The sequence below is a fragment of the Anoplolepis gracilipes genome, chromosome 16, assembly GCF_047496725.1.
Source record: "Anoplolepis gracilipes chromosome 16, ASM4749672v1, whole genome shotgun sequence".
NCBI lineage: Eukaryota > Metazoa > Arthropoda > Insecta > Hymenoptera > Formicidae > Anoplolepis > Anoplolepis gracilipes.
In genome coordinates this window covers 3,281,969-3,306,660 of record NC_132985.1, presented here as the reverse complement: position 1 = coordinate 3,306,660, position 24,692 = coordinate 3,281,969, and the positions used below count along the sequence as shown (strand labels likewise).

At 39.7% G+C, this 24,692-nt stretch overlaps 1 protein-coding gene across 12 annotated transcripts in view; it reads left to right on the top strand.

Moving 5' to 3' along the window:
• Positions 1-166: 166 nt before the first annotated feature.
• Positions 167-24,692, top strand: part of LOC140674880 (zinc finger and BTB domain-containing protein 8A-like) — a 73,988-nt gene continuing 49,462 nt past the window's right edge. Inside the window, exons 1-5 of one of the 12 annotated variants that reach the window (XM_072908778.1) lie at positions 167-271; positions 2,502-2,634; positions 5,399-5,523; positions 22,121-22,674; positions 23,667-23,843. In XM_072908778.1, the coding sequence (XP_072764879.1) occupies positions 22,144-22,674; positions 23,667-23,843 (708 nt within the window). In that variant the 5' untranslated portion in view covers positions 167-271; positions 2,502-2,634; positions 5,399-5,523; positions 22,121-22,143. Of the gene's footprint in view, positions 272-553; positions 827-1,927; positions 2,065-2,501; positions 2,635-5,398; positions 5,524-13,653; positions 17,581-21,291; positions 21,457-21,505; positions 22,021-22,120; positions 22,675-23,666; positions 23,844-24,692 lie in introns of those variants that run through there. The other 11 variants (XM_072908780.1, XM_072908777.1, XM_072908779.1 and 8 more) reach the window with 11 other exon arrangements.

Genomic DNA, 24,692 nt, shown 5'->3' with positions numbered 1-24,692 from the left:
TTCGTCTTAATTGGTCAAATTTCAATCTTTAATCTGAGTTTTTAATGCGTAATCTGATACGGGCTTAAGGCGGCTGAATTCGATCGGCGATCTAAGCGACCGCTGCTGCTACCTCGCGGGCGATTGAAGTAGTTAGCGTGAACAGCGTCGGGAAATAATCGCGCGGTTCGATTTCGCGATCATTCTGGATCGTTCGAGCACAGATGCCACTGGCTATTCCATTGACGGCGGACGTTCGCGCTTCGCGCTACTCGGCCAAAAATGCAAAAAGGTAAGTGGGTAAGCACGTAGATAGATAGATAAAGCAGACGATACGTTATGTCGGCTATATCCGTCTGGTCTAGGCGCGGCCCGGTCGCCGGCCCGAGGGTCCGTTATGATTCCCACCCAGCGAGCGAGCGATCGCTCCAGCGAACAGCAGATTCGCGCCGGGATGCTTTCCCGCCTTCTTCTCTCCACCGCCTTTTCCGCGAGATATCGGTCCGCTCCGTTCCCGTCACGCAACGCTACATTTTCCCGCGTGTCGATCGCCAAATCGGAATTACCGTCGCTCGAGAAGGAAAGATTTCGCATTCTCTAAAAGCCTGCGTGACGCGTACGAATTATCGCGTCATTAATAATATCGCGACGGAATGTCCGGTTCCCGTCGCCCATCTTTGTCGCTCCTTGCCATTGATCGATCGACTCGTGTTGCGCGCCAACTTTAGTCGCCTTCGTCCTCTTCCCGAGGCGTCTTCCCGCTTCTGAAGAAACTTTTAAATTAAATTGTCGACCAACGGCTACCATTAGCGATTCAATTTCCTTTGGATAGCACCTGTCTTTGAAGGTATTTTATATATTAGTGTATTTAAATTAACACGAGAGAGAGAGAGAGAGAGAGAGAGAGAGAGAGAGAGAGAGAGAGAGAGAGAGAGAGAGAGAGAGAGAGAGATTAGAGCGCTTGTCGTGAAATTATTTGAATTTTTCGTTGCGAATCGCGCGAGAGCGATACTCGAATTAGACTCGTTCGTTGTATGGTAGAGTAACGCGACCTGGCGTATATATCTTTATTTCGCGATTAGCAGAAAACGCAGTTCCGTTCGCGGTGTCCTTTAAGCGCCGCGATCTTTTTACGTAATCGGCGCGGGAGAGCGAGACGTCATCGTGAGCGAGCGAGAGGGTCCATCTCGAGTCGTCGCCGCCGCTACGTTACTTGGAACAACAGTCACACGGCCTCTCTGGACTAGACGAGCGAGCGAAAGAGCGGAGGCAAGGTCTAGGCTGGCTGGCATTCAAGGTCGCGTTCAGAGAAAGAGAGAGAGAGAGAGAGAGAGAGAGAGCGCAAAGCCCGGATCTATCCCCGCCCCAGATTTCTAGCGCCCTTCGCTCCTCGCTGTCTCACGTCGTCTCTCTCTCTCTCTCTCTCTTTCTTCAAGAGAGACGCTCTCCTCTTTCTGTTTCTCCTTTCGCTCGCTCTATCTACCGCGACGTTCTCCATCCCGCTCGCGAGCAGCCGCGACCGGCGCCGCGTGTGCAACATCGATTTAACCATAAAAATTCCCCGCGCTCGACTCTATCACTCGGCTATTATTTCCTTGCTTGCCCGGGCCGCCGATGTGGAGAGCGACGCAACGCGGCGCGTTCCGCTCCCGGAATTCTCTGCTCTGTAAATGCGCGGCGAAGGAAGGCCTCGGGGCCGTATGTTATACCGTCGTGCGAGGAACGAGGAAGCGCGCGCACGTTGTGTACGATCTGTTTGCGCGTATGCGAGAGTATATCTACGAAGCGCGTAGAGAAGGAAAGAGAGAGAGAGAGAGAGAGAGGGGCGATTATATACTTTGTGTGTGTGTGTGTCGGGTTCTCATAAGGAAACGAACGGAAGCGAGACGAATAAGATACTAGGCTCTCCGTCGAGAGGCGACAGCTGATTCTCGCGCTAGCTAGTTCGTTCGCTCACTCGTTGCGAGGATGAAAGGGCGTATCGACTATTAGGTCCCGTTATGTACCACTACATCGACGAGGCATTAGCGGCATTAGTCTTGCTCTATTCTCTTTCTGCTGCATACACATCGTACGATTCTGCGCGTAGGCAGTTTTCAAAATGAATATTTCAGATAATTATGTGTAGAAGAGACATGCGCGATATGGATAAAAATGTGATATTTTTTTCTATCTTTTAGAAAAAAATTTATAATGCTTTTGTGTGATTATATTACAGAAAAGAATTATTTTTCGCAATATCTTCAATTTTACGAATATTTATTCTACTTTTGTTGGTTTATTTATATAATAATTATCATATAAAATATTGTCTGTATAACAGTAATAGAAAATATTACAAGATATATATAAGTAACGATAAAATGTTAATGTTCAAAAGTATTCTGAAAATTCACAGACATTTACAAATATATGTACAAATATATGGATCAAAAACTTGTCGCTGTCTTTTTTCTGCGCTGCGTAAAAAGAATTGTACCGTTAATTTAAAACCTAAAACTTTTTTCTTTTTTGCATTCTAGTCCAGCCACGACCTAGCAGAATTCAAGAGAGACTGTGTGTGCTGCATCTTTTTCGTTGCGAACCCGGAAACGCTTTGCCTACGCGAAGAAGCAGCGCTGAACCTACAGAGCGATATATAACTACGGTAGCCTGGTACTGGGTTCTAAATTCAATTCCGTTGACCTAGATTAGGTGCTACGTGACACGATAGGAGTTCGCAGTTACTCTCTTCTCTCGTCCTCTCTGTCCTTCTTTTGCTTTCACCAGGCTTTCTATCGCACGTTCTCTCGAATAAGCGCCTGGTAGATTCGTAGTTTTTTTGATGCAAAAGAGTAAATTAAAACGAAATTATTTCTTACTAAAAATAAGTATATTTAATTTTAATTAATAAATCTTTCCCAAAAATTACTGTATAAAATTTCGAAAAGAAAAATACATACTCGTCGAGTTAAATCAATGAACGAGAATTTAAAACCTTTTAAAATTCACAGAGTTGAATTGCGTTTTAAAACTGCATTTTGATCATCTATTGAAAAAGAAGAAAGAGAGGAAGATAGAAAAGAGAAGGAGAGAAGAATTATATGGCTTTTTTTTGTAACATCTAAACGGTCGAGAGGGATTTCTTCTCTCGGAACCGTCATTGTCGTCACCGTTGAGAGTATCGCGACGATGAAAAAGATCGAGGGAGAACGGCGCCGAGTTAGCGAGAGATCGATGAATAATTTTGGAGTAGTGGACGGGCGAAAAGCCATCGATTGAAATTTTCATCAGCCTTTCGCGCGCGCGCCCGCTCGATTATTTATTCACGGAATAACGAACGGCCGCGACGAAGAGGAACGAGCGACAAGAGGACCGGGAGATAAAAGGCGATGTCTAGATTCGTTTGAGACATTACCGGCCGTTTACACGCCTTCGCCGTGAAACTTTAAAACGCATTTAAACCTCGGCAAGCTTGGATTCGAATCGAAAGCCGGGAGAGGAAAGAGCAAATCCATCGTTCCGAGTTGTGCGAGGATCTTTCTGATAAGCTCGTTTTCGTCTTATTTCCCTTACAGAAATTTTTATGCGCATAAAATGTATTTAATAATTAAAAAAAAAAAAAAAAAAGAGAAGGATAACCGGAAGACCAATTAATTTACGTCTTGTTTTCGTGTAATATTTATCATATTTAGATATTATCTTATTATGTTTCGATAAGAACGAGTGTCGGAGAAGGTCTGAAATTTATGCGGAGGGGCAAAGCACGAGTCTGTGGAAGGTCATCTTATTTTATATATGGTTTTGAACGGAATCGTTCGGGCTTCATATACATATACGGGATTCGTTTTTGGCGAACAGATTGGAGACTCCTTCGTGGCGAAGGAACGAGAGAGGAGCGGCGACCGGTCGCGAGATCCTGCCGACGAACGGTTTTGCGCAATCCCTGGCCTTCTCGTCCTCCTTTTCAGCAAATAGCTACTCGGCAAGAAACTTCCAACTCCGGATGTTGTGAGCGTATAGCGATGCGAATATTATGTCTATCCGTATCGCGGCTAAATAACAGTTTCTATCAAGGTGACAGATTAAATCCGTAAATTGTGGATAGTGTGATTTTGCAATCTCTGTCCTTCGGAAATTGATTTCGCGTTAATAATGTTAACAATTTAATTAATTAAGATAAATAAGAGGTTTGAATATTTTCCATAAATCTTTAAAAACTTGTTGCATTTTTTAAATCACATCACACTTTTTTTTTCTAAAAAAAATCTTAAATTATTTTGCATTAATTTATAATTGTCTACTTTTGAATACGTTAAATAAAAAATTTTATCAAATATCGCTTTGCTTAGGGCCTCCGGAATTCTGAGTCCACCGTCGAGCCTGTACCCTTAAAGGCCAACGATATCGGTCAAACCAAGCTGTCCGTTGCAAACGACAAGTACTCACCGTGTGCGTCGAAGATCCTTGTCGGTGAGCGGTCATACACGTGGGCGCGTACACACATATAAACACACATGTAGACAAGCTTCGCACACGATAACCTTCCTCACTACATCTAGTCCCTCGGCTCACTATAACCGAGCCGAGAGCGTTTCCGGGGTAAGCGGCGGGCGTCGGTCGGAACCGGCTGAAAATAAGGGGTCGTGGGAGGTGAGGTGTGGGTACACGTGTCGCGGCAGGGTGGTTCGAGAGCGAGACAGACGCCGGGAGCCTGGGATAGATCCCTCTCGCGCGCACGAGTAAGGGAGGGAATGATGAGGCGGATGACGAGGGGGTAGGGGATGAGCCGGAGTGAATCCCGCTCGTGGATGTGCGGCTGGTCAGGTCAGGGATGGAGCTACAAGTGGTGATAAACGAGGCCGAATCCTCGTTATTACCCATTGGGGAAGCGACTCCGGGAATTCCTGCGGAATTCTGAACGCGCCGACTACTTGCTGCGTCGTTTTTCCGCCTCGCTGATCCCAATCGAACTTGTGCTTTCTCTCTTTCTCTAACATACGTAGTCATGTTATGTATCTTTTAGTCGCATAGGGATAATCACATTCCTCGCTAATTTTACCGAAACAATCATCGGTTATATACATATTTTCCTATATTAATCTTGCATGTGATTCGAGAGATTTTAAAAGCGAAATTTGCACTCTTCGATCAGATTGTAGAATGGCTTTTATTATGTAATATGCTTGCTTGAAATAAAATATTTAACCTTTGGAAGAAGAAAAGCAAAAGAAAATATGCAAAAGAAATATATAAATAGATGTAATTAAAATAGCAGATCAAGTATTTATTTTATTGTTATTTCCGTAATGTAAAGTTTAGTTTTATCTCTTATAAAGTAAAACGTCTATTAAAAATAAAATAGTAATATATTTTTATTTGACTCGTAAAAAAAATGAAAGAAATTGTAAAATTGTACTTGATATTTTTTATATTTCAGGAAACACGCTGGCTTTCTCTCGGAAGATCTTCGACGTTTTAAAAATATTTACGATTAATTTTTTGATGCGGAACGTCAACGGAGCTGTTAACAGAGTTCTGGACATTTCCAGCGGTAATCTTTTTGTAAGTGATAAAGACGACTGAATGCCAAGTAGAATTAAGCGATTATTAGTACCAGACTTTTCTTCATGAATAACGAATGGTATGAATAATTGATAAATCACACGGTGGATGACTTGATGAATGGAGTGTTATAAAAGTTTAAACGAAGTAAAAGACTTTACGTTTAGTGTTTTTGCTTTTTTTCGGTTGTTTTATAAATATTTTATAAATATTTTACCATCATTCTTTCTCGATGATGTAAAAGTTCATAAAAATGCAACGACGTTTATTAAGCTTTTAACTTTTCCTGGAAAGTTGCTACACAGATGAGAGAAGTATTAGCGAGATTTATCTTTTTAATTTTGCATAAAATCAAAAGCTTTACCAACCTTGAGTCATACACCGTTTATATACAATGACATCTAACCCGTTAAAGGGTTAAACTTGCTAGGATATTTCGCGCGATATTATCTTGACAGCGCAGGTCGATCGATGTTTTCACGATATTATTCCTGTGCTTTTACCCTTTTCATATTTCTTTAAACTGCAACTCTCTTTAACCATAATCTCTCATGCAGTTATTTCCTTTTCTTTCTGCCCGTTCGAGCTCTGTGAGGCTCGTTTAAAACTGTAAAATTATTCCACAAGACTTGCGTGTAACGCGCATATGACATTACTTATCGACCGTTCAGCTGGTAGCACTCGAGATGGGGGAATAAAGAAGGAAAGTTTATTATATAATGAACAAATGATCTACATATATTCAAATACGTATAATGATATTTTCGCGTTTCTCTAGTACTTTTTTTTCGCGTAACAGCATTTCGGTTCACGTATTTAGATTTAATTTTATTAATTTAAAACTTTCGTTTTTCTCTTTGCGCAATTCACGATACGATATCATACGATTTTTAATATTTCTTAATTGTTTGGACGAACCAATTTTAAGCTCATTAATATTTATACTCGTATATATTTTTATTTTTTTTAACATTTGAATTTGAGTATGAAAAACTTAATGACTTTGACATACCCTCGTAAATCAGGAAGCGTTTGATAATATCTTTCTACTTTACCCCTTCGAACACGTTTCGAAAATACGAACGATAAAGAAAAAAGAAAGTTTGATCGAATGGTAAGACATAAATAAAAATTATATAAGAAAGAGAAAATTAGTGAAAAAGGTGGTATAAAGAAAAAGGCACAGCTGTTAATGCCATTATCGACGATGTCGTCGTGTAGGTGTAAAGTATAATAAGTATCGTCGCAAGGCTGGATACAGACGTCGCGTTAAAGTGCGAGAATTGAAGTCGAGAAATCGTTTGCATGGAAACTCGATGAATCGGGACAAGAAATGATAGAGGAGGAGAAACTAAGAATATGCGCGCGACAGGGTGGGAAAGTGAGATGATTCAGAAAAGAAGAGAGAAAGAGAGAACAAGACGGAACAAGAGGCAAAGGAAAAGTATGCATGAGAGAGAGAGAGAGAGAGAGAGAAAAGGGCACAGCTATCGATTACGCTTTTCGTTTTTATCGTCTCGTATCTCGTCGCATCTCAGTCTTTGGAGTAGTTCTTCGTCAGGTCTCGGGCAATCAAAAGAACCGACATTCGCTATCCGGAGTGGAGACGGATCTGCCTGTGAAGAGCCGGGAAGTCGCAATAAAATTGACGTTGAAAAAGAAAAGAGATGGAGTCGTTAATTTCCTCTCCAGTTTCCTTGCCCGGCTGCGTGTTCTCTCTCGTTCTTTCTCTCTCTCTTTTTCCGTCATCCTTTAGGGATGCATATTGCAAACTGACTCTTTACTCTCGGGTCCGTTTCGCACCGCTCTCTTCTGTCGTTCTCGCGCCGGAAACGACATTACACACTCCACTTTAAAGACCCGCTGTACAATGACTTCTATAAAATTGAAAAAAGTCAGACAAACGTTAGAATTTGTGGAATCTATTGTTCAGATACATCGCGATTAATGCTTGATTTAATGCAGATTGAAAGAAAATAGGGCAGTTAAATTTGTCGAGTAATATTGCATTATTAAGTGATATATATTTTCTGTATATGGAGCATAAATATGTTATTCTTACTGTTAAATATCGCATGATATTGAGTTAAATATTGTATATTGTAGAAGGTTGATATAATGATGAAAACTTTTATTGTTTACGTCAAATTAAATAAATTGTTTCGTCTAATGGACTTAACATAGAACGATGTTTATCTCGGAAACATTAATCATTACGTGACATAAAGTTGTCGTGTTTAAAATAAAAAGCTGGCTATTTACCATGCTACTATTCGCGTTTGCAATTTGTTTTTCGCGAAAACATCTCGACTCGCAATATTCCATCTAGACTCTCAAGTATTCGCTTCTAATTAACAGCACCCGATTTATCAAACTAAAAAGAACTCGTCTGATGACAAGAAAGCGTTTGATTACAATCATCAGTTGGAAAAAACAGAAAATTGGTATTACCGGTATATAAAACATGATAGTCAAAATTTGCATTTATCACGGTTGATTGTAAAATGCAAGTTAAAAAATTATATCACATTTATCTTAATTGGATAATTGATTTTAATCGAGCAGCTTGTACTTTTTGAATTATTTTATTTATGTGAATGCGCAATTTCTTCGGGGATTCACGATTGTCTAGTCAGATCAAGATCCCACGCTTTTCCTCATATTTTCGGTACCACACACCACGAGACTATTTGTATCCACGTGGACGGCGAATTGGGTAATCAGTGAATATTTCAAGCCCTTTCGAAATTCATTAGCGTAAGCTTTTCGTGCGCCCCGGGATAGATGGGGGAGGCTACCGCATTTCGATGACTGACACACCGGGGTTACGGACGCGTAAGAATAAGCGAGTATGCCAGTTTCCGGAAGAGAAGTCCTTTAAGAACCCGCGCTCCCGCGGAGTAAATGACATAGGAACGTGGAGAAATTGGATCGTGTAATTCGGGTAGGAAACGAGGACGGAGATAACCGTTGCCGTGACGTCGTCGATCCCGGATCCTCGTCGCCATCGACGAATCGAACTCAGACGTTATACGAACTTTGGACGATTCATGTAATTCAGTTATGCGATTGGGAATCACGGATTATTCTCAGCAAGTCGGGTAAATGGATGTCAAACTCGCATGGCTGATGTAGAAAATGGGAACGCGCGATATCGATTATACGCTTCCGCCTTCCGCATTTGTTCTCATTCGGCGTTCGCCGAAATTGTCACGCGCTCTCTCTCTCTCTCTCTCTTTCTCGATTCGCATATATACGCCAAACTATTCTTCAACGCACGCGGTATCGCATTTTTGTTCTGGCTTCTCCAACAAAGCGGCCGCAGCAGTTTACAATGCGCTCGTGCACGCGATTCCTCCTCGTACGCGCGCGCGTGTTGTTTCGAAACGCCGCGGGCGAAGGCGGAAAGCGGGAGGGTGCAACGACAGTTTTATATAGAGAACGAATCACAACTGCATAAATTCATCGCGGAATTTCGCAATTTCGTGTTGGCCAGTTAGCAAACCGACGGGAACAAATCGATGCCCTCTGGGCCCAACAACGGCAAATTAATATAACTCCCGTCAGACTGCATCGATGATGCGCAACAAATTAATGAAACGATTATTGCACTGATATTAATAGATGCTCGCATGGAAAAAAAAAAAAAAAAAAAACATTTAATTTTAAAATTCTCATGCGAAAAATAATTTTCCAAGAAATTATACTATATTTATTGATATTCTGCATCTAAACGTGAAGTTTAATTTTATATATAGAGGAAAGAAAAAATTTTATTAATCCAGTCTTAAGCTTTATACACATTTTAGATATTAACACAAAATATATTTTTATTTATCGCACGTGATATCTATTCGAAGAAAGTCAAAAGTGCATTTCGCGGAATTTCAAGTTTTTAACCATTTTGAATTTATATTTCCATTCCAATTACGTTTAAATCATCTTGTCGATGTTTTCTAACAAGTAGATTGGAGAAATATATTTGCAAAAAAAAAAAAAAAATGCAGAAATCTGTTAGAGCCACGCTTCTCTTGATATCGGTTGATTGTTTGATCAAATATGTGTTAGCGATTCGTTATCGCGGAGGGCGCATCGAGAATGAGTTCGTCTGTCTATTCGTTTATTTCGCGCTCGTTGTGAGGCTTCATTCGTATAAACGGGCCGCTTAAATAAAATCACCAGTTCATTGTTTATCGTCAGGAGAGTCTGGTCCCGCTTTACGCTACACTTCGATGATGACACGGAGAACCCAGTGGCAACGCGATGTCAAGAGGAGGCTACTAGTAGGTGTCGAGACTTGCATTTTTTAGTTTTTCTCATGCAAGTCGCGCGACTTTTTTTTTTCCTTCTGTCGCTCTCATCGTCGTCGAAGTTTTTTAGATAGCGAACCGTGCTGGTGTCGGCGGATCGCGGAATCACACGACTGTTGCAAAAAAGGCAAGAGAGAAGGAGAGAATATCTTGTTGAGAGCGAAGGATACGAAAGTGTCAATTAACTGAAAAACTCGTGCTTAACTTGCAAAAGCTTATTGTTAGTTCAGTCTCTCGAAGACACTAACTTTCCTACGATACACAAAGTACTTTTAGTATTCATAGCTCCTTCTTCAAGTACTTGTATTCTGAATCTTTTCACACAACTATGCCTCGTGTCGTCTTAATTTCATAAATCTTAACGATAAATTATTACCTTTCTGGATGTTGAATTTTAAGAATAGACTTTTTATCACGTGTTTTTTCAAAATATTTACTCCTTTAAATCTATAAAACTGCCATATTCTTTAAATTTTTATTTCCTCAAAATGCTTTAATACATTTCCGTTGCTACGTCCAGAGTTAAGCAAAATCGGAGCAAAGCGAAAACCACTTTGACGTGGATCACTCTGTCTTTCTTTTTCTTGCATCCTCTCTATCTCTCTCTTTCTCTCTCTCTCTCTCTCTCTCTCTCTCTCTCTCTCTCTCTCTCTCTCTCTCTCTCTTCCTCCCGTTTTCTTTCCTTTCGCGTGTATATTCTCCACTACTTCCGCTTTGGTTTTACGTACTTATGAACTACTAAGCTTCTAAGCTTGCACTTGACGGCTGATACGTAGTTGGTACTCTCGGCCGCCACCGGAAAAACTCGCCAAGTTTATTAAAGCTCGACTTTCCCGACAACCAAACGAAAGATTTCATCTGAATATATACTATCAGCTTGTGTGTCGTTTAAGCCGACTCGATCTTTCCCCCGTTGTCAAAGCATCTTCTTTTCTTTGGCCGTGCTGTGCGGTTTCTTTCTTCTTTTGGTGACTTGCCGATGTAGTAACCCGACCACTTAGTGATCTCATTGCGTATGCATTTTAAATAAGACATCTCCAGACGACGCGAATTACCTCTTTTACTCGCAAGAGATTTATTCGCGTTGTTTTTGTCGCTAAACAAAGAAAGTAATTCTTGTAGTTGTAGTTTTTTTATACAATTAGAAAGCTGCTTATCACTTCTTTAGTTTAATCATTTTATTTTTGTAAAACAATTTGCAAGTAAAAATCTTTCCTAACAATTTTTACAGAATCGGTGTCGATAATAGTTGATGAAATAAATTTTACTAAATCTATTATTACAATATTATTATAAGATTATCATAATATTTATTGCACAAAGAATTTTTGGTTCTCCATTGAAATTTTAATGTTTAAAGAGTTCTTCCTTCTCATCTCGAATCTTTATTTTTTTAGATTCGCGAATAATAATGAAGATGGGCAAAATTAATTTTACAAATATTCTCTTTTATTTTAATTATATAATATTCTTTCTATTTAAATTTTAAATTATATTAATGTTATATATTTTACACATTAAATTAAAACACATTAAATTTTAAGTGATATTTTACCTAGGGCTTTTATCTTGAGGACATTTATCAAGAGATCAAGAGAATCGCAAGTATGAGCAATAGACACGAAGGTTGTTTAATAGCTAAAAGCGCGAATACGGCAATATTAATTTTCTATTCTATAATATTAACATAAGGCAAAATGAGAGAGAGAGAGAGAGAGAGAGAGAGAGAGAGAGAGAAATAGAAAGCTGCTACCTTGTTAATGTCAGTCACTCCGTTAGACATGTCGCCGCTATGGCTGCGCCACAATAACAACGATGACGATGAAAACACAACAGCGATAAGATGATACGGTTTAATTAAAATAACGTCAAAAAGGGTGATGCTCTTGAGTAACAATTTATCAAATAGTATTTGCGTGGTTTGGAAACGAGGATTTGAAAGAGCAGAAAATTGGCAATCTGTTAGTTACTGTGAAACGGAGGGATGAAATTACGTTTTCTAATATCACTCTACATACATGAATTAGGCTTTGAAGTCCCGGGGTAATTGAGGCGCGCTCCAATCTGTAATCTCGTTTAATTTTTACTCAGAGTTTTCATTACGAGATTATATAATTATAAAGTATTCGTCAATTAGAATTAAGTTATATAATATCAACGTAAGAAGTTATATGGTTTTCGATACAGATTCTTAAGGTTTACATAATAGGGTATCTTTGATGGGGTGGAACAAATGGATGGACCAATCTGCATTTTTTTTCTTTAAGCCGACAATTCCATAGGTCTCTTTGAACTCTGGGAAATATTGGTACCTTGAGATATCCACTACCTTTCCACAATCGTATAAACGGTTTGAGAGCGCAACGAGCGCAAAAATGTTTGATGTTGAAAGTACATTCGCTGGTTCGTTATATAATGTGCTAAGTTGTCTGCCGCTAAGTTAATTTATTGCAAAGATGGTGGATGGAGTGAATCGAAGCACAAAGCGTCTCAAGGTAACGGAATTACACTCGAAATTGACGATGAATTACAGAATTAAACTCGAAAGGGCTAAAACGTGTATCGAATTTACTTTCGTAACTCTCCTGCGCGACTGATCTTTATAGAATTATTAATTATTAGTCTATTCTATTCCCGTGAGATGAATAAATAAAAATTCCCGCGGCAACAACTGTTGACGAATATAAAAATTGGACACTGGCTGAAATATAAAGAGCCGTGGCATCGATTATAACGATCGTTACCGTAGAGCGATTTTTGTGCAACGATACGACCGCGTTATAGAATCGATTTATCGATCGCCCCTCGGAGAATGTGTCTCGACGCGGAATTATTCTCCGCACTCCTTTAAGATCGCGGACATGCCAGGAACTCGAAGACGTAAACCGCCGGTGGATTTCGGCAACGTTCCCGGCGGTCGGTGCCGGCGATGCGGCTGCGAGTACGACGTTCCGATCGAGGTATCGAGAGCAGGACGCGGTTCGACGAAGATAAACAGCGCGAACCAAACGACGGAGACCGAGAAAGCTCGGCTGACGGAGACGGCGAGCAGGAACGGGCGGAAGATGAGAGAGACACGGTTGCGCGGTGAACGCGAAAGGGAGACAGATAATAAGAGCAACAGGGGAGAGTGGGGGTGAAAGTTTTGAGGAAGGACGAGAGTGTTGCGTGTTCGACGGGGGCGCAAAGAGGACGGGGAAGCTACACGAGGAAATATGCGAGCGATCGTGTGTGCAGGTGAGCACAGGAGAGGATCCGCGTACGGGCGGGTGAGTTGTGCGTACCAATCGGCGGGTGCAGAGTACGGTCCGCAGGCACGCAGGAGGAGGCGAAAACCGGGCACAGCCCCAGGAGCGCAGCGGTGGCTTCCGCCATACGGGGCAAAACCGCCCCACGCCGGACCCGGGAAGCGGCGCACGTCTGGTTGCGCTGGGTGGCGGGTTGCACTGTCGGGTGGCGCGCGAAAAGGGGGTTCAACTCGACTAGATGTGCCAACGAGCGCACGAGAGAGAACGAGAAAGAGAGAGTGGTGAGAGGGATCGCGGGTGAGGCGAGGTGGAGGACACGTTGGTCAGAGGAAGGGGAGGAAAGCGAACGCGAAGGGAGCGCGGGAGGGAAAGCTATAGAAAGCGGCAAGGGTGGTGGCGACGACGGCGGCGGCGGCGGCGGCGGCGGCGGCGGTGGCGGCGGCGGCGATTCTCGGGTGGTGCCGGTAGAGCAGCGGAGGGTAGACGGAGGGAAGGTAGCGGCAGTGGCGGCGGTGACGGTGGTGGCGGCGGCGGCGAACATAAAATCCCTCGCACATGCCTGGTGCATTCATTAGGGGGGATGTGCCCGTGCAGCGTACACGTCGACCTGCATCCACGCCACCCTCTCTCTCTCTCGGTGCCACCCCTGGCCTCAGTCGCGCTCCGCGGCCAACTTAGTGCACACGCCACTCCGTTGATCCTCTCTGGCGGACTCATTCGCGCTCTTCGCTGCGTCGTAACCGTTTCTCGTCGTCGAGTTCCCGCTAAGATCTCAAGTTCGCTGTGATAGTACGCGCGAAACGTGACAACGTGCATCACACGCGTCGTCGTTGTATTTCGATCTCGCTGATTGCGAATTCGCGCTTCGCGCTTTTGGCAGACGATGGCCGAGACGAGCTGAAAAGAACTTCGGCGCGCAAGCTGATATCGTGCGAGTTGATAATCCGAGTGCGCGAAAGTAAACACGCATCATACACGCCGCGAAAGACTTTCCGGTGCAACCTCCGAAGACCCACGACCACTTTCGCAAACGGGAGCGGGGAAAAGGCGCCTCCTCGTCGTCTTCGTGGAAGATCGCCGACGGAAGATCGTCCATTCCGTCTTCAGCAGCGCAACGTCCGAAGAGGATCACGGCTCTACGCGCCATCGGAGGCTGCGGGAGACCGGCGGGATTTCATGTCCACGAATTTCAATAAACCAGGTAACGATGCGTCGGAGACCCACCGGCGACGAAAAGTCAACCTGCACGGAATTGGCGCGTCGACATATCGCAAATCCTTTGCGTTGCCGTGGCGGGACGCATCGCGCTTTCGCGGCGATCGGAAAAGGGCGGGAACGCGACGGGGTAGGGATTTATCGATCGCACGATCGATAGCACGCGCGTTTCCGCCGCCCGACTTTTCCTACGGGGGGTGGAAAAACGAAGGAAGGAACAGTAACGTCGTACGTCACGACGTCCTGTCGACATCACCTCGAAATTGCTCCCCGCGATCTGCTGTCACTTGCGCTCGTTTCCTGCTCGTTCGCTACCTTCGAGACTGCGAGTTACAGCGAATAAATTTACATGGACGAGAAGCGACGCGCGTGTATCGTAATATATTTTCTATATCTTTGGCTTTTCTCATCCGCGCTATATGCGTAAATAAAAATTGAGTAAATCGCGAATCGAGAGGAAAATTCGGCGGGGACGCAATTCGGAAGACGTGTTGTTGTCGGGAAAAGTAGCGGGAAATCATGCCGGAGAAAGTGGCGCGTGTCTTTATATTCGCGAGACGTAGTCGATAGAACGGACGTAAATATGATGACTGAATATTAATTTAATTCTATAATTTAACACTTAATAATCGCTCTATCAAACCAGATATATTTGTCAGCTTGGCATCGAATCAAATACAAGCAGATTGATTAGCGAAAAAAATGCGCGATAATGTATATACGGATTTCGCGCCAGCTCCGAGAGTTGCGTGGGCAGGTGCAAGAATACAATTATTTATGGTGGGACAGCTCTTCGGTCGGATTCGAATTTCCATATTTTCGCTATTCGTTTGCACGAGTATTATTACTGCGCTTGCAGTAAAAGATGCATGATATTTCTGATGAAATATACCGCACGTTCAAGCAACGTGCTTTCCAAGTCTTATCTTGGCTTGCTTCTTCCTCGTTCGAGCCAGAACGATTTTGATAAAATATAGAATTTTGCATATAGCGATAGAGTACAATCTCTGGAAAATTTAATGTCTGAGGCATAAAGTTTATTTCTGCATCTTTGACGCAGAACGATGATCGATGAAATATGTTACACTTTTGAAAAATTTGTTTTCTCCTATTTTATTCAAAAGAAGAAAAAATTTGTAAAAAAGTAATTTTTCAGAAAACTGATTGATATAAAATAAAATCTTACTTATTGTGTGACAATCTATGAAGAAAAATATATATTATCTAAAAAATATTCGAACGCTTTTTACATACAAATAGAATATTTTAGTGTAATATTTGAAGATAGATGTTGTCAAAGAACGAAATATCGATTGAACGTTAATGTGAATTACAGACGCTGATGCTTCTATTTGAACGATGTCGATTAATATCGCTCTTTTGATGGAAAGTACAATATTTGACGATTGGCCCGCAGGAAATATTGTCATTGATTTCGATTAATTTCTACAGAAATAGTCGTATGATTCATAACGCGTTAATTACGAACGGGATGTTACGAATATTAACTAATTTTAGTCTCGCATTTCAGCGTATATTTGGCCGCATTTTTCCCGCGCGCCGTAGCAGTGGCGGCGAAAACGGTGGTGACTACGTCTCTCATACACACACGCGTTGTTAATGCCGCCGCTCTACGTCAAGCTTAATTTTTAATCTGCCACGTAGCGCCGTGTCGTGAAATAATTCGCCGCTTATTATGCAAATTTAATCGCGCGTTTATCGCGAGGCGCGCTAATCGCAGATAACTTTCCCGCTTAACTTCACCGTCGCGGCGCGCGTTTATTGCTTTTTATTTTCCTGCGCAACAAAGAACGTCCGGGCCGCTTTGTTTTCCCGGCAGCAGATACGCCCGCGTTTAATCCCCTCTGTGATCCCTCTCGACGTGATCATTGTGTCACGGTTCTTATAATCATCGTCTAGGTGGTTGGGCGCGACATTTATGTTCGGATGACAACAACTCAAGCCGCTGTTTTTGCTGTCAACGATCATTCATTCAATTACTGATCACACGTCTTTCTTTTGACACGCAAGTTGGAATAGAAAAAAAAAATCTGACGACCTTTCTGATCTTACGCTCTTGCAAGATGTCTAATCATAAAGGATGCCAAAAAAAATGCTCGGAGATTCTGGGTCGCGATTCGAGGAATAGATACTTTCGAAGAAGACGAGCCGAATAACTTTCCACGATGGTTCCGAGTGAGACAAATATTCCCGAGCGAGCTTAGTTAGTTCTCCAAAGTTTGCCGACTCCCATCACCTTCGTAAGGATGGTTACTCGGGACGTCTCAAAGCGTTTCTATTATTTGGATCGCGCTGCTCTGGTCTCTCGAGTCATTTAGAGGGATATTTTGGAGCGCGGAACTCCCGAATACGTTTCTCCTCTTCGTCATGTACTTGCTACGAAGTCGCAACGTATTTGGCGTGAGCGCAAAGTCATAATGAGATTATACATCAATAGCGTGGCGTCTGCTCACGAGAAAAAAAAAGAAAAAGTTTAAACCAGTTCTACATTTGAAGATTTTGTGCTTCAAAGCACGCGCGTCTGCTTCTTCATCTTGCGAATGCATTGTAATCGGGGAAAATGCATGGCCGTATGTGCAGCGATGCGTCCTTTATCGGCACGAGCGTCCTATATAGAGCCTTTCCGAATGTTTCCACGTTATCGCTTGTATTTGCGTCATGGACTCGAACTTCCAATTCCTAATCGATCCGAGGCGCCAGGCGGGAATCTCGGAGAAATAGAAACGCTGGCGTCTCTTTGGCTCTTCGCGCGTTTACGTCGACGAAACATAAAGAGAGAGAGAAAGAGAAAAAGAATGAAGTAGTTTCTATTTTTCTACGCTCAAAGCGAAAGTCTATTTTTTTACGATTCGCGAACTGTACTTTGCTCAAGAAAAAGCCCGAGAAACTCGGTTAAATAGTCGATATATAGAAAAAAAAAAAAAAAAAAAAACAACGGGTATAGCGGCAACATTTGCCGCTGATGTGTCAGCGAAATGAGAACGCGCGTATGCATCGCGCGAAGATCTACGCGCCGAAGATGAGCTCCGGGTAGCGTCCGGAAGATAAAGCGCACCCTTGTGCTGCAACCTTGTGCCGAAAGCGGTGTTTTCCGACCCGCGCGGCCGCGCTGCAACTGCGGGAAATGCATCGATCGCCGATGCATTTCGACGACCCCAACGTCACGCTTCCGGCGTCAAAGGGCCAAGGTCGGCCTCGCTTAATCGCGTGGACGGTCGCGGCGATGACCGCCGACATCTTACCAGCACGCAGGATACACACAGGTCTGTTTCCCAAGAAAAAAAATATTTTTATCGTTTCTTGCGAAGAGGAATCATTCTTCGATAAGAATGTTTGCCTTGCTAGTTGCATGGAATGAATTATGTAATATCGATATATTTATTGTTAGATTGCATTCCGAAATTGAATAGGTTGAGAGGGATAAGAGAAAGCAATCTTTTCTTTTTGTGTTGACGAAACTTTTCAAACAGAACACGCGATGTCAAGTAAAGACTATTTTGAGGAAATCCTTCAAATACCTCGACGTTTTATTTATATACAAATAACTTCTATCTCGCGTTGGTTATGAGAAAATGTGAATGAGATGACACTCGTCTCTTTTCGAATATCGTCTCGGTGAGTAGCTCGTTAGAGAGTGGATTTGCTTAATGAAGAAGTGCATGGCGTGGTAGAACTAATTACGTAATCCTTATTAAAGTTCATACGTTGTTATTAAGACAGGCTAGAAAGAATCTTTGTATCAGGGTGTTCTTAGCGTGCGCGTTTAGTTTAATAAATGCGGAGAAAGAGAGAGAGGGAACGTGCGACGTATAATTAAACAATGTTTCATAATCAGATTTATTATCAAGCTAATTACTTGCTGTTGAATTTAGTTGACTTATACAAATTAAAGTACACTTTGAATTCTAAATTCTCTTATAATAATAATAGTTATAATTAATTAATATCTAGTAGAGGGAGTCTATAATTTTTTAGAGATGTAAATTTTATGAAATCTCAAAATATTGTAGAATTATATTGAAATACCGAAATTCTTTTAACTTTTAAAATTGCACAACAAAACATTTCTTCCAGTATCTGTTTTCGATTTTTTTGTTAATTGAAATTTGTTAAAATTTTCTAAAAATAGACGACGTGTCATCAATATAACATTGACACTAGTTTAGTATAATTAGTTTAAATTGTTACTCATGAGAAACTCTAATTATACAGTTTTGTACACACTGCGCGTATATAAACATTATTTTATTGTGTGTATTACACATATATATATATATATATGTATGTATTCATCTGATGTCTTAGAAGCTCTTTAAACATGATATTATTCAGTCTTTTGAACCTCGAACGAATAAACAAGTATATATTAGCTTCCGCGTGTTTAGCGTTCCATGATTAATATCTTACTTAAGGGAGAACAGAAAATTGCGACATGAAACTGAGAGAGACAATTAGGACATGTCCGTGATTGCGAAATGAATCCTGTTCATACGAATCAAATCAGCTTCCAGCTAGCTATTTCGAGATGGAGCGCAAAAACGCGAGATTGAATTTAAACGACAGATATTGCATTGTACAATGCAACAAAATTTTATTGCGAACGCGATTAATTAGGTATTTTCCAAACGTTTTAAATCACGATATATCACTAAAAAAAAAAAAAGAGAATATGGGAAAATTGAATTTCTCATTTACATCGCGTTTATCGTATCATCATTTTGACAACCATTTTATATTTTATATATCGCGTTTTTATCTTTGAGCCAGATATAGTCGCGAGTCATAATTTTCAGCGATACCGATGAAAGCGTGGATTAAATCTGTTAACAGCCGTTCAAAGCTTGTAAATCCGCGTTGGAAATCTCGGTTGAGGAGATTTTCCAATTTTCCCCCGTTGCCTATTGATTTCGCGTGGGTAACGCGATTATCGTTTGTTGAAAAGGGGAAAAGAGGGAGAAGGATAGTAGCAAATTAATATCAGAAACTCCGCAATTTGCGCAAATTACCGTTTATTACTGTCAAATAAAGCTAGATGGTCCGGTTTTGTGCATCGCGATTTTCCGCGAAATATAGAAAACGCTTTTTCACGAAATTTTCTCTTTAATGTGTCGAGTGTCGAGTGCTGTTTTCCACTGATTGTGAGTATGTAGTTCTTTCAATAGCTATGACGACGTCGAGTAGAAAACTGGAAGGAAAACGCGGTCGTGAAATGCGCGTGTACGATTTTTCTCGCGCTGTTAAGCTCCTACGCTTTCGAATTTAATCCGCAATTTTCAATCGCGGTATCGTTTGTACAAACGTTCGCAGAATCTCGCACATTGGCAAGAAAGACGATGGAAGAAATAATAGCATTCAACTTTTTTTTTAGCGCGTTAACACCTTGCATAAAGCATTCTATTTTGTATTATTTTATATGTCATAAAATTAGTAAATAAGTAAAAAGTCATAAAACGCGTTGGAAATATTATAAAGAATTATTATTTTTTTGTAAGTAAAAGTAGAGAGAAAAATGTACATTGATAATAAAATTGTATTGATATTTTTTAAATTTATAATTAGCTATTTATAGAGATATTGAATTCCTCAATTAATAACACGAGAAAATGTTGATATCATATTTTTATGGCAATAATATGTTTGTGCTCAATTATTTTTAAATTAATTTTACATTTTTTCAATCAAGTTTACAATTCTTTGAAAAAAATCAGACCGTAAAAGTAATAAGCTGTTAGTTTTTATACACATTAATATTAAATTTTTTGAAGAATATAACACAATTTTTAATCGAGAATTATTTCTTGAAAAAGCAAATTAGCTGCAAATATTGTATATGAAAAAAAATAATTTTTTTACACGTGAGGATCAAATATATTTAAATGTACCATCACTGATTTTTCTTGTAAATCAAGTTTTGCAAACGTATACATTAAAATAAGTGTGGGATCATGATTAGGTAAAATTAAGCTATTATATCGAAGGGATCGCTCAAAAGTGCATCAACTCTGTATATAATAACCGCTTAATTTACTCTTCAGGTTACATGTTGCTAAAGTTTTATTTACGCAGCTTTTACGTAAACACACACGAAAGCATAATTTAATATAATATAATTATCATGACAAAAATCAATAAGATAAGAATATTTTATCCTAATACATTTATTGTTTATCGATGATAGAAAAAAATCAATTGTCTTTCAATAATGAGGGTTTAATAAATAATTTGCACATTAACACATAAAATTTATAAATAAATAATAAATGAATAGAGATGTGGATTTAATTTATCATTAAAATATAATTTCAAATTGTATAGAAGAAAAATATTAAATACACTGAAAAAAAAATTTATTTAATCTAAAAAAATATTTAGTTCAATACGTTCAAATAAGTATTTATTTAAATTAAGCAAAAACATATTTGAATCAATAAAATATATTGCTGAATAGTAAAATAGACAATATATATTACTAATTCAAATATATTTTTGTTTAATTTATATAAATACTTGTTTGAACGTATTGAACTAAATATTTTTTTAGATTAAGTAAATTTTTTTTCAGTGTACACATTATATCCGATTATTTGAAAGTTTGATAAAGGAGGATTTAATATTCCAATACGTTTCGTGCGACATTTTTCATTTTGTATAAAAATCCATTTATCGCAATAAGTATTACTCGCAATATTTAATAGATACGTAACACGCGCGACTACGTCGCGATCGCGTGTTTGAATCGAGCGCCTTGCACGCCATATCGCGTACGGTCTTACGGTCTTGTATGTACGGAAGCGTTATTGGGAAAATAAGAACGCCGGCATTGCAGATCGATATGGCGGTGAGCGAGGCGCGAATCGTCTGGAATATATCGCGTAATCGTGCACACGTCGCAGTCGCAGGCCGCAGCATTTAGTATCTCGCAGACAATCTGACAGAAGACGCGGCGGCGGCGGCGGCGGCGACGGCGGCGGCGTGGCGTTAACCGCGTTTGAATCCTCGCGCCCTTCGCGCCATTCCCCCGCGGCAGATGCACGAAGGTCAAAAGTATTTTAAAAATAAGGCCGTAGGCATTGGCAGATTGGTATGGCAGTGGACGTTAAGGGTCGGGTGGCGTTGTAATGGCAAAAAGTTTGCGAGAGGTGAGTAATGGACGTGTGCACGTTAGGTAGATGGGATATTTGGCGAACGGTGGGCGATATATGGCGCGTAATCCTTGTGAGATGGGCGTAAATAAAGGGACGCGCTGTAGCTAGGACGAGTGGTTAGAAATCGGGCATCAACAAATCGAGTTTTCGCAAGGAGGCTCGTGGAGGCTAGACGAGCACGGCCGACAATGGCGCCCAAGCCTCGCGAATATTGACATTGCCAAAAACATTACCTCCGAATATATCGGATTATTATCGTATACGTGGGTGGCACGTACTGCGTCGCAATTAGTGATCTAACCTCGCGGTGGTCCCCGTGTCGCGGCTTATCGCGTAGAAATCCGTCGCGGATTAATTTGATCGGGCGCTAAGGTTATGCGAAAAAATGTTTTCTGCACGTATAGTAGCGCGGCGTGAACCCTGAAGGGTTTTACAGTTATACTGCAATGTGGCACATTTGCAGAAGCACGGAGGACGTTGTGCGCGGGTTTAGAGCCGCGATTTAATCTGCTGGGAGATATTGTCAGGACGATAGGAAAGTGCGCGTGGAGAAAGTGTGTGAGTTAGCGATTTAAGGGTTAGGAAGGCATTTCTGTTAGCCAGGGTTTGATCATAGGTTTTTTATGTAGACAGTTTAGGACAACTAGTTTGGTTGTAGGGTCGGGATTGGAGATAGACAAGATGGACCAGCAGTATTGTCTACGGTGGAACAATCATCCAGCCAACCTCACAGACGTTCTCAGCTCACTGCTTGCTAGAGAGGCACTTTGTGACGTGACCCTGGCCTGTGTTGGAGAGACATTCAAGGCGCACCAGACCATACTATCTGCATGCAGTCCATATTTTGAGAGCATTTTCATACAAAATACCCATCCCCATCCAATTATATTCCTGAAAGATGTCAATGATACAGAGATGAAGGCATTGCTGCACTTTATGTATAAAGGAGAAGTTAACGTTAGTCAGCATCTGCTACCGATGTTCCTTAAAACAGCAGAGGCATTGCAGATCAGAGGCCTCACTGATAATAGTGTAAATAACAAGACGGAGGAAAAGAGTCCATCACCAGAGCCAGAAACGCAAACTGGAGTCAGACATACCGATTCGCCTAATCTTCAGTCTCATCCTGAGAAAAGGAAAAGAAAGCATTCAGGCAGCTACGATGTTTCCCTTTCTGGCCCGCCTAGTGAGAGATTCTTATCCGATTCTCAGGTACATAAATGTATATTATTTTTTCCAACTATATGTTGAACGAGATACAGAGAAAAAGCTATATCTCACTTTTTTCATTCTGGACTTTTTTATTCTTTTTAATGTACACTTTTATCACAATTTATATCAGTTTCCACATCTTAAGGTTTAATTAAGGAAAATTATATTATATATGTTATGTTATATATTATATATGTTATATGTTATATATTATATATATATATATATATATATATATATATATATATATATATATATATATATAAAATCTATAGGAAATGGACAATATATTTTTTTTTTCAGAAATATTTCTATTTTGAATGTAGTTTAAATACAAATTTTATTTTGTTGCTCACTACATTTTTTTGCAAGAACATTAAATATTATGCTACATTTTCACTCGCTACATTTTTACTTGCTACATTACATGTTAGTATTTTTATTGAAACTTTTGCCTTTGAAATAAAATTATGTACATCAAAAATTTTTGCACAAATATTGTTTTTGTGAATAAATTTATATAAATGTTGATTCCTATTTATATATCAGTAAACATATGTTACTGCTTAAAGATCTGTTTGATTGTGATCTCATACGTTATTATCAATGAATGTTACAAGTGTGTATGATTACACAGCTTTCCAAATAACTTTACTTTGTAACCTTGGAGAGTTTAGACCAAAAGCTAATATGTATTGTATAATTCATGAGACAGATATTATCATAAAGTGTCTTCTACATAATTTAATGTAAAAATTGTGTTTTTAAGAGCAGATATAATTTATCTGCCCTAAAATGATGCGATAACATTTGTAAATGTTATTATTTAACAAATTTATTTTTCTATTGTAATAAATTTATTATTTTTAGCCAACATAATTTATTGATAAGTTTATACTTCTTTTAGGAACATTTTTTTAAATTAAATTTTTTGTTGACACAAAGATAGTATTTAGAAAAGATGAAGAAAATTTGTAATCGATTGTTTTCAGACATCCTCGCAGTGTAGTTACAAATCAAGTCCTCCTGTAATTCCAAAGTTAAATAACACTCTGGGAGAAATGGAAGATGGTGGTCGACCCATGTCTCCTGCTTCACAACCACAGGCTTCTATAAAACAAGAGGTGGATCATCACTTACCGGACTTCCATGACAATATTTCTCTCCCTGTAAGTAATCTTTTATGTTTATGCATTTCACACTTTTTATTTTGATTAATTATTTTCTTCTATGCATTTTGCACTTATAGTTTTGAACATGTATATTAATCTTTCAACTAAATATATACATGTTTGATAATATAAAATAGTAAAAATTTTTAATTTTTAAAACTGCATGTTATTGTACCTAACAATATATGTGTATTTAGTTTTCCTTTTATATGTGTAAAGTCATTATAAATATTACAAAAATTATTTACAATTATCGTTTATGCTGTTTAAGGAAATGTATTATTTCCTGATATATATATATTTTTTTATCATCATATGATGATGTAAAAGATAAAAAAGATAAGGAATGTATTTGCGTTCTCTTTTTGCTCTTTTATCTAACTTTGCGAGACTATATAAATTAAAAAGCTTTTGATTTTAATGTTGACATTTTATCATATTTATCTATAAGGATATAATTAGAAATTTAAAGTAGAAATGGAATATGTATGCTTTATATGCACTATTGTATAAAATATTATTTTTATAATTATATAATAAAATATTAATTTTTTAAAAATTTCTTTTATATTTAAAGAATGATCATTGATTTATACAATAGGTTTTTTTCAAAAAAATGCACATATAATTGCTTGAACATTCTGTGGTGTGAGGTGTTTGTGTAACAAGGCATTTTGGTATATATTATTCCAGCATGTAATTCTGATCGTATTTATTCGTTAAAATATTTTTATTTCACCCGTAGTTTTTGTCGAAGATGCTATATGCTTCTTCTTGCTTAAAACGCTTTGCACATTCATGAATGAGGTGCGAAGTTCTCGTAATATATCGTGGAGATAATTTTCC